The 13,760-nt window shown below is 37.7% G+C and overlaps 1 protein-coding gene across 1 annotated transcript in view; it reads right to left on the reverse strand.

Annotated features, from left to right (window-relative positions):
- Positions 1–9,534: 9,534 nt before the first annotated feature.
- mybpc3 (myosin binding protein C3) overlaps positions 9,535–13,760 on the reverse strand; it is a 41,761-nt gene continuing 37,535 nt past the window's right edge. Inside the window, exons 29-30 of the mRNA XM_082162616.1 lie at positions 13,105–13,291; positions 9,535–9,855 (exon numbers count right to left, since the gene is read on the reverse strand). Coding sequence (XP_082018742.1) covers positions 9,827–9,855; positions 13,105–13,291 — 216 coding nt within the window. The 3' untranslated portion in view covers positions 9,535–9,826. The remainder of the gene's footprint in view (positions 9,856–13,104; positions 13,292–13,760) is intronic.

The following is a 13,760-nucleotide window of genomic DNA, read 5'->3' on the forward strand; positions in this document are numbered from 1 at the left end:
TCTTTTGTGTGCTTGCTTTTTACTTTGCATGTGTGAAAGAGAAAGATAGATAGTTTTCTTTTCTTAAGAAAAACTAAATAAGTGTAGTAATTGAATTCCCAGGCAACAGTACAGTTAAATCGTTTAACTTTAGCCCATGATTTAGCCAGACGAGTACGCATTTACCTAAACACTAGAGGGCGCTGCAAGACAACACTTGTTATAACTGTTCTCTGGTCTCGGGCTCTTTTAGCACTTAAAATCTTGATCAGAATAAATAATTGCAATTTAATTGTTTTAAAACACTGATAAATGATTGTAATGTTATATAACCCCTCAGTAACAGAAAACAAATGTTAAAAAGAGCAAACAACATGGAATTTTTTTATTTTTTATTAATTAAGACCGAAGTAACAAACCTAGCATACAATATATAGCCTAGTACAAAACCAAGTGTGGCATTGAATGGTAACAGGGGATCCGAAAATGACATTTTAAACGTGATAATTACTTTCTCTCTCTCTCTCTCTCTCTCTGTTTTAAACAAATTTCACTATAAACACCTTAAAGATTGGGGATGAGTTTACATACTTTTATGTATAAATAAATTAATAATGTATTCAAGACCTCGATCACAACATTCACATAGCCTAGATGAGTCTTGTATCGTAAAGCGATGTCACACCGTCACAGACCTATAAACACTCTCGAGGGATTAGTCAGCCCAATTTAGTTTCTTGTCAACATTGTCATCGACCGTGTTCCGTCTATCTCAGGTTGCAACGTTAAGACGGGCCCTGCACGAAAAGCCTTACTGATTAATAACACGTAATATAAAAAACAATCCCTCTTCTGACAAGGTGTAGAGAGTTTTGAACTGTGGTAATGAAGAAAAAATAGGCCTGCTGACTTTATTAATGTATGGATCTGTGACTGTCATTCAAGCATTGCCAGCTCTGCATTTCGCATAGACAGTAAAAGAAAGGGCATGTCGCGAACATCCGTGCTGAAATCACGTGGCTCCACTGAAGCCAAGGGTAGTAAAAAAAAGTAGATTATTCTACCAGTCAAAAGTTTTGGATCGGTAAGATTTAAAAAAAAATGACTTTTCTGCTCACCAAGGCTACATTTATTTGATTGAAAAAAACAAAAACAAACAGCAATATTGTGAAATATTATTACAATTTAACAGCAATATTGTATTGAATTCTCAGCATCATTACTCCAGTCGTCAGTGTCACATGATTCTTCAGAAATCATTCTAATATGATGATATTATTATCAATGTTGAAAACAGTTAATTACATTTTTATTTCAGGATTATTTGATGAATAGAAAGTTCAAAAGAACAGCATTTATCTGAAATAGAAAGCTTTTGTAACATTAAACAAACCCTACTGTTCAAAAGTTTGGGGTCAGTAAGAATTTTTATTTAATTTTTTAGGGGATAGAAATAAAAGAAATCAAAACTTTTGTTCATCAAGGATTAATTAAATTGATCAAAAGTTACAGTAAAGACATGCACAATGTTACAAAATATTATATTTCAAATAAATGCTGTTCGCATATTAGAATGATTTCTGAAGGATCATGTGACATTGAAGACTGAAGTAATGATGCTGAAAATTCAGCTTTGATCACAGGAATAAATTACATTTTAAAATATATAAAGGTTTTGCGCTCGTGACTCCGACTTCGCGTGCAGCCGTGCATGAGGGAAAAACCTCACAACACCCACCCCCTGTCGGTGATTGGTTGGAACACACTTTATTTTGGTTTTGAGGGGTTGGTGAAACCAATTGTTTTTTGTGTGCAGATCTCAGAGTCTAGGCTGCCTGCAGAGACGCGTTTTTTGACGGCATGCTTATGGGGCGGGCAGCTAGCGGATCGTTAGGAAATATGATGAATGTGATCATTTATGTTGGGCCTGAAATCGCTGATACAACCTTTAACGCACGTAGGTGATTTTGAATGAATATTTATTGTCAATGGTTACATAATGTTAAAACTAATCCTGCTATTGATATCTTTGTAAGACTGCTGACCCTATAGAACAGTGTCAAGGGAAAAGAAATGTCCGGCGAATATCGAACCCAAAACTAACTTTACCGCGCTCAGCCAGCGTGAGCCTACATTTCACGTATTAGTAATCGCTGCCGTTCAGCGGGGAGGGGACAGGGGAGGAAGGACTTTGTCTGCATGCGTGAACCGGCGTAGATGCATTCAAATCAGACAGGACCGTGACTGATAACAGCGTGTCTGTGAAGGTATTTGTGATATTACGTTTAGATTTGATGTGGAAGGACTCCTTCAGGAGCACCAGGCTGGCTGAAATTTGACGGTGCACGTAAGAATTTTTTAACAACAGCCTACCATCGCACTATCATTGATATTAATGAATCTATTTTATTTATTTATCTGCATGCGTGAACCGGCGTTCCAGCCCACTTTAACCCCTGTTCACTAGTAGTGAAATGTCACCATAGGCTGCCATTCAAATTCAATTGTTGATATCAACAACTGATTTCTTACTAGTTGAAATTGCAATTTCACATATCAGAAATACAATTCTTACTAGTAAATCCTTTATTTTTCGATATCAAGAATTCAATTGTCACTAGCTGAAATGTCTATTCTTGATATCAACAATTGAATTGCTACCAGTAACAATGTAAATTTTTTATAGCCTATCAATACTTCGATTTTCATAATTCGAGACGTTGGTGTCCGTGCCGGAGATGGTGATGTCTGTGCCGGTGTCTGTTCCGAAGAAGTTGGTGTCCGTGCCGGAGACGATGGTGTCCGTTCCGGAGATGTAGGTGTCCGTGCCGGAGACGGTGGTGTCCGTTCCGGAGACGTTGGTGTCCGTGCCGGAGATGTAGGTGTCCGTGCCGGAGACGGTGGTGTCCATGCCAGAGAAGTTGGTGGCCGTGCCGGAGACGTTGGTGTCCGTGCTGGAGACAGTGGTGTCCATGTCGGAGAAGTTGGTGTCCGTTCCGGAGGCGGCAGTATCCGCTCCGGAGATGGTGGTGTCCGTGTTGGAGAAGTTGGTGTCCGTGCCGGAGACGGTGGTGTCCATTCCGGAGACATTGGCATCCGTGCCGGAGACGGTGGTGTCCGTTCCGGAGAAGTTGGTGTCCGTGCCGGAGACGGTGGTGTCCGTGTCGGAGACGGTGGTGTCCATTCCGGAGACATTGGCATCCGTGCCGGAGACGGTGGTGTCCGTTCCGGAGAAGTTGGTGTCCGTGCCGGAGACGGTGGTGTCCATTCCGGAGACATTGGCATCCGTGCCGGAGACGGTGGTGTCCGTTCCGGAGAAGTTGGTGTCCGTGCCGGAGACGGTGGTGTCCGTGTCGGAGACTTTGGCGTCCGTTCCGGAGGCGGCGGTATCAGCTCCGGAGACGGTGGTGTCCGTTCCGGAGACGTAGGTGTCCGTGCCGGAGACGGTGGTATCTGTGTCGGAGACTTTGGTGTCCGTTCTGGATCACATTAATCGAATATCCACACGATTGCAAATGTGACATTGATTTTATACAACAGTTCAACAAACGAAAGGTATTAATATTAATATTAATATTAAGGCCACATCCACACGAAGCCTGAGCTTTCCCTATCCGAATTTTTTTTTTTTCATTCAAAAAAAAAATTCCGTAAACACAGCGTCGTCTCAAGAAATATCTTCGTACACACGAAACCACTGAAACCGACTCAAAACGATGTAGAATACATGCCAGACCAGTATGTGGCGCTGCAAATGTGCCACAGACATACACTAAAAACGGAGGAGACTTAAAGCATGCGCATAAACCTTGCGCACTGTATACAACAATAATATTAGGCACAGTGGCTTCTTTTTTTTCTATCAAGAACTTTATTGAACAATATGAACAACCATAAATGGCCTGGTGCAAAATATGAGTCACGATATTCAATAGTTAGCGGACACATAAAGCTTGCCACAAAGAACCGGCAAAAGTAATCATTATGAATGTGTCAAATATAGCAAGGAGACATTTTAATTGTTTATTAATAGACTAGTGTTTTCTGTGTCAGTCTCGGCTAAAGATGTTGACGATGCTGACTCGCCACCTTCGCAGTATTGTGAACGTGCCTATAGAGAGAAATGCACATTTCATACGGATTACATAAGAGAGTTGCCTGTTTCTTTTCGTTTTGAATTGTTTTGTTTAAAAGTGGACATTTCAAGCTTTCTATAGATATATTTTTGAGTTTCGGTTCATTTATGAGACGAGCTCAGTTCACGAGCAATGCAAGTTATATCGCGCTGGCGCCTCCATGTCCTGATTAAATTGTCTGCTATATTTAAATCTATATATTAAATCCAGGCAATTGGTTGATGAAACATTGATTAAAATTAAGATACAATTTATACAAAACGATATTCACTTTAAAGAAAGGTTTTATACAAAACAAAACTTAATGTGGTCAAAATTATGTCTCCCGATATATTGCGCATCTTATGATTACATGCTGTTCACTTTTCATATAGCCTAATCAACATAGATAAAAAAAAAAAAAACATTATTTACACATAAATATGAAACTAAATACATTTTCTTTAATGGCTACAACACGTAGGCCTACAGTACAGAGAAATTTTATGTCAGAGTGGAATTTGAGTGAACGCCGTTTTACCGGTGAATACGAAAATACGAAATGTCTTAATCAGACAACAGACAAGCATCAAAGCATAATAAAGAAAATATAAATAGGCCTAAATTACGGTGGCCGAGAGAGCTCAACGCGCTGCAACTGAAGAAAACACATGCAAATAGAAAAACACCCGCAAAATTAAGAAAATATCTTCATCAGTTTCACAACACATGTGCGCTCCAAATACTCACAACACAACCAAATACAGAAACGAGCTGCAAAAATTCACAACACAACAAAATACAGAAACGCGCTGCAAAAGTTTACAACACAACCAAATACAGAAACGCGCTGCAAAAGTTCACAACACAAAACAAATCAGAAACGCACTGCAAATAGGACAGAACACAACGGAAATGTTTCCGGGGAACCCAATAAGTGACGGGCCCGGCTGGGACGTTTTTATTGCTCGTGAGCATTACCTATGCCCTAACGTTACTCCCTTAAAAGGGCAGACAGCAGAGCCCTTGAAGTGGGCCCTTTGGAGGGAGAGGGGCACTTGTGTGCCATTATGTAGCTGTTTGGAACAGACTGATGAAGGGAGCAACCATAGACAGTATAAGAAGTGGACAGAGCCATCTCATTGGAACTCAATTGAGACAAGTGAAGCCCGTTTTTAGCGATTTTTTAGCACTTCCGTTCCTGACACGCAGACTCAAACTAAGCTTGATGACGTGAGCAACCTGTCTGACAGATGTAAATATTCTAGTAGCTGTGCGTGCAAACTGCCAACATTAATCTTGCAGAGACGGCGAGCTTGAGCAAAGAGCTCTTTGGCGTGAGTGAGCAGGAGTAAGTATTCTGATTAATTATTTTGACAGTATAATATATCTATGGGCTTCTCCCTTGACATCCCCCCGATTGCCTGCGAGCTTCTCCTCCTATCTGTACGGTAATCTCTCTACTGTGCGACAGAGAGTCGAGTGGTTATGACGCAATCGTTAGCCTATTTTTACAAAAACTGTTTCTACAGGGCCATAATGTAACATAGAAGGTAATGGAGCCCATTATACATTGTCGTGTTTCTTTAGAAATAAATAATGGACAAATGGAGTCTTTAAATGCCTCAGATGTAAAGTTATTCGCTGTCAAAGTGACGCCAAAATGAATGGGAGTCAATGGAATGCTAACGCAAATGAAGTTCTGCTACAAGATGGCGGCACGCGGCCGGCTTCAACTTCCGGTCGATGGATTACCCGCCTGGGAGCAACGAAAGACAATGTAATTTCCTCATTATTTTCACCTGGGATGTTCCCATGACAACGCAGCGCCGTCTCATATTTGGACCTCTTATATACTGTCTATGATTTGGACCCTCCATTCTAACATTTCTTATGAAACTTATTTTAACATAACATGAATGTGTACAAGGTAACTGATGTATATATTAATATCTTTCCCTCGTGTTCTTTTTCTCTATCTTTTTTCTTTAATTTAGTCTTCAGCTCATTGTTCTTTTCTGATTAGTATTCTTAAGACATTGAACATATTATAAATGCATTTTGTATATTGTATACAAAGTTGTATGTCATAAACGTGTAATCTCTGTATGTTTTGCAACAAAAATAAAATAATAAATCAAATTAAATTAAAGTAGACAGCGCCGTAAGCACGTCCCAGTTGGGTCCGTCACTTATTGGGTTCCCGGAAACATTTCCGTTGTGTTCTGTCCTATTTGCAGCGCGTTTCTGATTTGTTTGTGTTGTGAACTTTTGTAGCGCGTTTCTGTATTTGGTTGTGTTGTGAACTTTTGCAGCACATTTCTGTATTTGGTTGTTTTGTGAGTATTTGGAGCACACTTGTGTTGTGAAACTGATGATTATGTTTTCTTAATTTGCAGGTGTTTTTCTATTTGCATGTGTTTTCTTCAGTTGCAGCGCGTTGAGCTCTCTCGGCCACCGTACTAAATAAAGAAGTAAAAAAATAAATAAATAAATAAATACATTCAATTAAATAATAAAGAAAGAAATAAAAGAGGCTCAGTAGCTTCTGCAGCACGAACACAAGCATGTAGTCGGCAATTGTTGCTGTGACTTAGCGGTGTCTGACACTTGGTGTGATGACATCGTTTCACAAAATTTACGGATTGGCTGTACACACGAAAACGCAAGGGTTGGCGTTTTCAGATTTATCCACCTTGGGACCCGGTTTAAAAAAATAGCGGTTTCAGTCTCCGAAAACGTCGGATCCGTCTGGACGAAACGCCAATACCATACAAAATGTGTACGTATACAGCTAAACGCGTCTCCGTGTGGACAGGGCCTAAGTGATATTAAGTTAATTTTAAACACAGCATTGTCAGTATTATATTTTTTTCAACAAAAGAATAGCTCCACAAAAGCCACAGCAGAACAGCAGCACACAGCAGTGTTTGTGAATGAATCTGCGGCTTTGAACAAATCGTGAGTCAATACTTAAAGGAGAACTTGGTAACTTTTTTAACTTAATAAAACTGTCTAGAAATCATTTGGATGGTTAAACAACCTGTTCTGGTGATATTGGTGACTTTCCCCGCTCCCCCCAGCGTTCCCAGGCGGAAAACCAACCTTGCAACTTGCAACACTACCGTCCCTGCAAGTTAGAAATTGGAAGTCTCGTGAGAAGCGAGAACTAGAACGAGAACGAGCGCGAAACACAAATTGCTTTACGGCAATTCGACATAAACACACACGCATGTATGATGTATTACCAGATTACCCACCTCGGTAGACATAGCTCCACGTGATACAGTTGGCTTGCTCCGATCAAAACAAACGCACATGAGCAGCGGTAGAGAGGGGGAGGAGGCCGCCGCAAGTGAGTTTTTTACGACTGTGTTGTGAAATATACACCCCCCCCCCCCACAGCTGTAGGGGGAGCTCGTGGGGAAAACATGCGACAACAAAAGGGAAAATCAGCGAAGAAGTGACAAGAGTTCGCTAGAGTTACCGAGTTCTCCTTTAAATGATTCTTTCATAATTACAGCTAGGCCTACTTGCTTCATTACTGAATGAATGAATGACTTGATGACTCACTCATAAAGACAGTAACTTACCGCCACTTAATGGCTGTTTAAATTTAATATTTAAATGCATCATCTCATATTTCTCTTTTTGTTTTTTTTGTTTTTTCATTATTTATATTATAAAGGAATTTGTAAAGGTAAAAAATGCACTGGAAAAATCTATTTAAGGGGGCAAATATTGCCCTTTACTGAAAAAGGTGTGACTGCAGAACAAAAATGTTCGTTTTGAAGACAAAAACGAGAACACAAATGTTCTTACCTGGGTTGAACCGGAGACGGTGGTGTCCGTCAAAAAGTTTCAAAACGTATTTTAAACGGAAACAGTGGTGCGTAGAACCATAGGTATCCATATAAAGGATAGATGTCTTAAGGCGGAGTCACTTCCGGCATCACCGGTGGCCATCTTACCACAGGGAAGCTATGAATTAAGGTGAGTGATCCGCACGCACACAAATCCTCTTATCTCGCTGAAATCTTGACGGATTTACAAACGGTTTAAGTTCCTACAAACGTTATTAAAGTGGCTATAATTCTTTCATATGGAAGTCCATTGTTATAATTTTTCATATGTATGCAGTATCATAACTACATCTCTGACATTTATAACAAACCAAACCATTTGAAAATCGGTAGAAAATTTAGCAAGTTATGGTTATTTAAAAGTACATGCACCATGTTACGAGTGAGCGAGCACCCTGTGGTAAGATGGCCGCCGTGTGCGGACGTCGACCTCCATTGGCCAGCAGCGCGCACGAGACATCTAGCCTTTATTATATGATATCTGTGCGTTGAACACCCTATTCCGATGATGCAAGAGTTGCAACTATGGCAGCTGAGAAGGCCATTATTTATGTTCTTTCTGAAGAATTTTCGGAGCCTGATGAAATCGGTATAAATACGTGTTTAATACTGCAAAATACGCTCGATGTTACCATCACTGCCCTTGCCGTCCAGAATAAAAGAGAACATCCCAATTGAGTGAAGGGATTTGTGGAAACTGACAAAACAAAAACAAACAAACTAATAAATAAATAAACAAGGAGGCATTTCAAGACGTTTGTCTTACTTTTTTTTTTTTATGTTAGGCCTACTCGTTACAATAAAATGTCCATAATATTTTACAATTTTAAAATGGAATGTTCACATAACCAATGATTTTTTAAAACTTTTTTTTTTTAATCTATTTAAACTTAAACTTAATGTGAACGTTAGCAAAACGTTCGTAGAACATATTTCTGTCAGCGGGACATGTAACGTTAATTAATTCTAAAAATAATAACAAATAATATTGTTTTAACATGCAAATACAGTTTGTAATATTTTGTCCAGTAATAAAAGCAGTTGTAAACAATGAAAGAAATACGTGTGTAGTGTGTGCACAAGGACAGAGACACAGCTGCTTAACTTCAATATGGAACAGGCCATCCAGTCATTTTGACACCTCGGCCACCATGGCATGTCTGGGACTCATTTCAAACATTTCATCCTCTCAAATTGCCACTGGAGAAAATTCCAGAACAAAGCCATGCAGGCCAGCCATGGTATCTATCTGCTCTCAGGATAATACCACTGAGCTGACGCTTCCAGATGGACTGTGGGACATACTGACCATGTGCATGAAGAATGCATTTGATAGCTGGGCCATCACTCATAGATAGGGGAGTGCGCCATCATGATGTATGGAAACTTCCGGTAGACACCTGTCTTCCGCTCCCAGGGTGACTGGTTTCTCAGGTAGCTAATTGATGGTGTCTGCTAATTGACACATTTATGTCATAGTTCAAAGAAAAATTAAATTTCCTGTGTGTTCGGGAAAATTAGCAAAAATGCAAATGTGTAATATATGTTCAAAATAAAACCAGACGATAACAATAAGCTTCAAGAAAACTCAGTTTTATTTAGCACGTTATATATTCCATCAGAGTGTGGAAGAGAAAATACTAGACCCTACAGCAGAGATCTTAAATACAGTTAAATGAAGTGAAATAAAATTAACCCAAGCAATAAAGAAAGGAAAACCACACCTAAGCACAAACATGGGATGTTAATGAGAAATGGGGAGCTCAAGCAAAACAAGAAAACCACTGAAATATTTCTTTGCTCTGTCATTTGATCACGGACATGTCATAGGGATCAGTTTCGGGAGACAGAAAAAGGATTACGTCTCTCTCATTTCTTGATGTCTTTTATGACTGGAGCTGCAATGAAGTGAAAGAACAATTATTAGATGACATCCTGCATTTACAAGAAGAAAAAAGGCTACCACTGTAGAATTACCTAAAGTTACCTTAAATTATTTTTTAAATAATTCATTATACGTCTGAGTGATCTACAACAAACCTGCATGCATTTCAGAGCTCCATCTTCAAAGTGGATGAACCCATTTTTGTTAATTTTGATCATATACAACTGCACTGGACATTGTGAGATGAGAAGTTTAATGTTCATTTGAAATGAGTAACTCTTTAAAAACGTATAGATAGATAACCCGTGGAAATGTTCAATGTCCAATAAGTTATATATTACAGGATGAAAAACATGGATAAGGGCACCTGTTGAAATAGTTTGGGGTCAGTAAGATTTTTGTTTTGTTTGTTTGTTTGTTTTTAAGATAAAAATATATATACTTTCATTCAGTAATGGCACAATACATTGTTTAAAAGTGACAGTAAAGACATTAACAGTAAAAAAAAACTATGTTTCAAACTATGTTCTTTTGAACTTTCTATTCATCAAAAATCCTGAAAAAAAGTATCACGGTTTTCAAAAAATGATTAAGCAGCACAACTGTTTACAACGCTGATAATAATAATAAATGTTTCTTGAGCACCAAATCAGCATATTAGAATGATTTCTGAAGGATCATGTGAAACTGAAGACTGGAGTAATGATGCTGAAAATTCAGCTTTTCCATAACAGTTATTGAAGATTGTAATAATATTTGACAATATTATTGTTTACTGTATTTTCAATCAAATAAATGCAGCCTTGGTGAGCATAAACAGTTTCTTTCAAAAACAAAAAAAATCTTACAGAGACCAAACTTTTGAACAGAGGTGTACTTCAACTGTATGTGCAACACTAATCTTAGTTCTGTCAGTATCTGGAGACCAAGGGTGCTTCTCATTTCTTTAATTGTGCTTCCTAGTGTCCTTTTCTTCACATCGCGTCTAATATCCTCCATCTCAAGATACAAGGGAAGGATTCAAGAATCAGACGCAAGGACACAGGCATCATGGCAACACACAGTATATGTGTATGTACATTGAATACTTGCTTATATGTAGTTTTATATGTATATATATATATTTCTAAACGAAGTTACAGAAAAGTTTGGACTGAAATCATAGGAGGAGAATGAATGTGTGTTTCATGTGTTTCAGCAAACGTCTTCATAGGATGCAAGCATTACCTCTCCTCGCTGTGCATTTAGAGAATAGATATGTCCTTCGTGATGGCGGAGTTCGATCAATGTCAGTATTGAGAAGCACCCAGACAGGCTGGATTTGAGACAGTGAGAAAGTGCATGCAGTGTGGGTGTGATTGCAACACATGGGGCACCATCATGCTTACCTTGGACACATTTCACACAGAGCAAACCTGAGCTTACTGTTTACTCACGCACTGAGGGAGTGAGGGCGGTAGGGAATGTGAAGGGAAACAGGAAGTAAGGAGTAAGTATTAAAGTGTGACACACGTCAGGAATCATGGATCACTAGAAAGAGATCCATTCTGGACCTTCAGATACACCTCTAGGTCCAATCCAATAGTTATTAACCACAATGAAACATTTGGATGTATGCCAGGACATGTCATACATGTTTCTTTATTTTGTTTGAGTAAAACTGCTGTTCTAGGATTTTTTTCTTCTTCTAACACACAGCAGACTCCGTATTAACATTTTATAACATAAAAATAAAATGTTAATACAGCATGGATGGATTTTGATCTACATGTCTCAGCATATATCTTTCATTGATCATAAGATTGTGCTCTTATGTTCAGCGTTCATTCAGGTGAGTTTCATTCACTCACGTATGCATACACTACCATTCAAACGTTTTAGATCGGTAAGAATTTTAATGTTTTTTTGTTTTGTTTTAAAGAAACTTCTGCTCATCCAGGCTGCTTTTTTTAAACCCAAAATACAGTAAAAACAGTAATATTGTGAAATATATTTATAGAATCATTACTCTAGTCTTCAGTGTCACATGATCCTTCAGAAATAATTCTAATATGCTGATTTGCTGCTCAATAAACATTTATTATTATTATCAATGTTGAAAACAGTTATGTAATTTTTTTTCAGGATTATTTGATGAATAGAAAGTTCAAAAGAACAGAATTTATCTGAAATAGAAATCTTTTTTAACATTATACACTACCGGTCAAATTTTTTTAATTATTCAGCAAGGATGCATTAAATTGATCAAAAGTGACAGTAAGACCTGTATAATGTTACAAAAGCTTTCTATTCATTAAATAATCCTGAAAAAAAAATCAACATTGATAATAATAAGACATTTTTCTTGAGCAGCAAAGAAAGTTTGCTGCTGAATGATTAGAATTTAATGATAGCTTAGAATTATTTCTGAAGGATCATGTGACACTGCTGAAAATTCAACTTTGCCATGACAGGAATAGATTACATTTTAAAATATGTTCAAATAAAATGTAAAAATATTTCATAATATTATTATTTTTTGCTGTATTTTGGATCACATAAATACAGCCTTGGTGAGCAGAGGAGACTTCCTTTAAAAACATTTTTTTTTAAATTACCAATCTAAAACTTTTGAACAATAAATTAGATAGATAGATAGATAGATAGATAGATAGATAGATAGATAGATAGATAGATAGATAGATAGATAGATAGATAGATAGATAGATAGATAGATAGATAGATAGATAGATAGATAGATAGATAGATAGATAGAACACACACACAACATCGCATGTTTTTTCAGTGAAATGCCCTGAAATATATAACACTGATGAATGTTAAAAATAACATGACTATTCCAGTTTCCACCAAAAAATGAAGCAGCACAACTGTGATCAACATTAATAATAATGATGTTACGTGAACATCCAATCAGTATATTAGAATCATTTCTGAAGGATCATGTGACACTAAAGACTGGAGTAATGGTTGCTTAAATTTTTTTTATGTAAAAATTTAAATTGTAATAATGTCACAATATTTCTGTATTACTGTATTTTTGATCATAAATAGATTCAGCATTGGTGAGCATAAGCTACTTCTTTCAAAAACATTTAAAAAAATCATACTGACAACAAACTTTTAAACAGTAGCGTAATTACTAGACAAATCAGATATAAAATATACAGTATGTAACAATGAGACAATTTTCAGTGAGACATCAACCAAATGATGCTAAGTAAATCTCTCAGTAGCTCTTGAGCAAGAGGCAAGTACTTACAGCGAACTTCCAGTTTGCATTCTACTAAGTCTTCTCCGCTTGCGTTGACCGCCTTACACATGTACACACCTCCATCAAACGGACACGGCTTACGGATCTCCAGAGTCAGCACACCCTGATTGCTGAACATACGATACTTGGCCTCGTTTGTAATGTCCATCTTGTTTTTGTACCATGTGATTTTAGGCTGCACAAAACAATCAGATGGAAGTAGAAACAGATTATCTTTCCAATTTTCTTGCATAAACATAATGATAGATAAGATAGCTATCCAAATCTATTGCTATTTCTTTCTTTGAACCTGCTAACATCTGGGTTAAGATACTAATATATTTATCAGAATTATGTGTAAAACAAAATGAAGCTGTCAAACATTTCAAGAGCAGGGTAACATGATTCGGTGATTTTGTCAATTCTACTACATGGTCAAAATAAATAGACTAATTTGAACTCTTAACAGGTTGGGCATTTTCCACTTCTACATGACAATATTCTTGTGAACAAAGTGAGGACTTTTGGGATGAATTGTAATGCCGACTGTGAGCCAGAGCCCATTAGAGACCTCACTGATGCTCTTGTGTCTGAATGAGAGCAAAAGCCCAGTTACATTCCTTTCAGTTTGAAATAAAATGCTAAACAAGCACAAATGAGTGTGA

The sequence above is a fragment of the Leuciscus leuciscus genome (assembly GCF_965113295.1).
Source record: "Leuciscus leuciscus genome assembly, chromosome: 2".
NCBI lineage: Eukaryota > Metazoa > Chordata > Actinopteri > Cypriniformes > Leuciscidae > Leuciscus > Leuciscus leuciscus.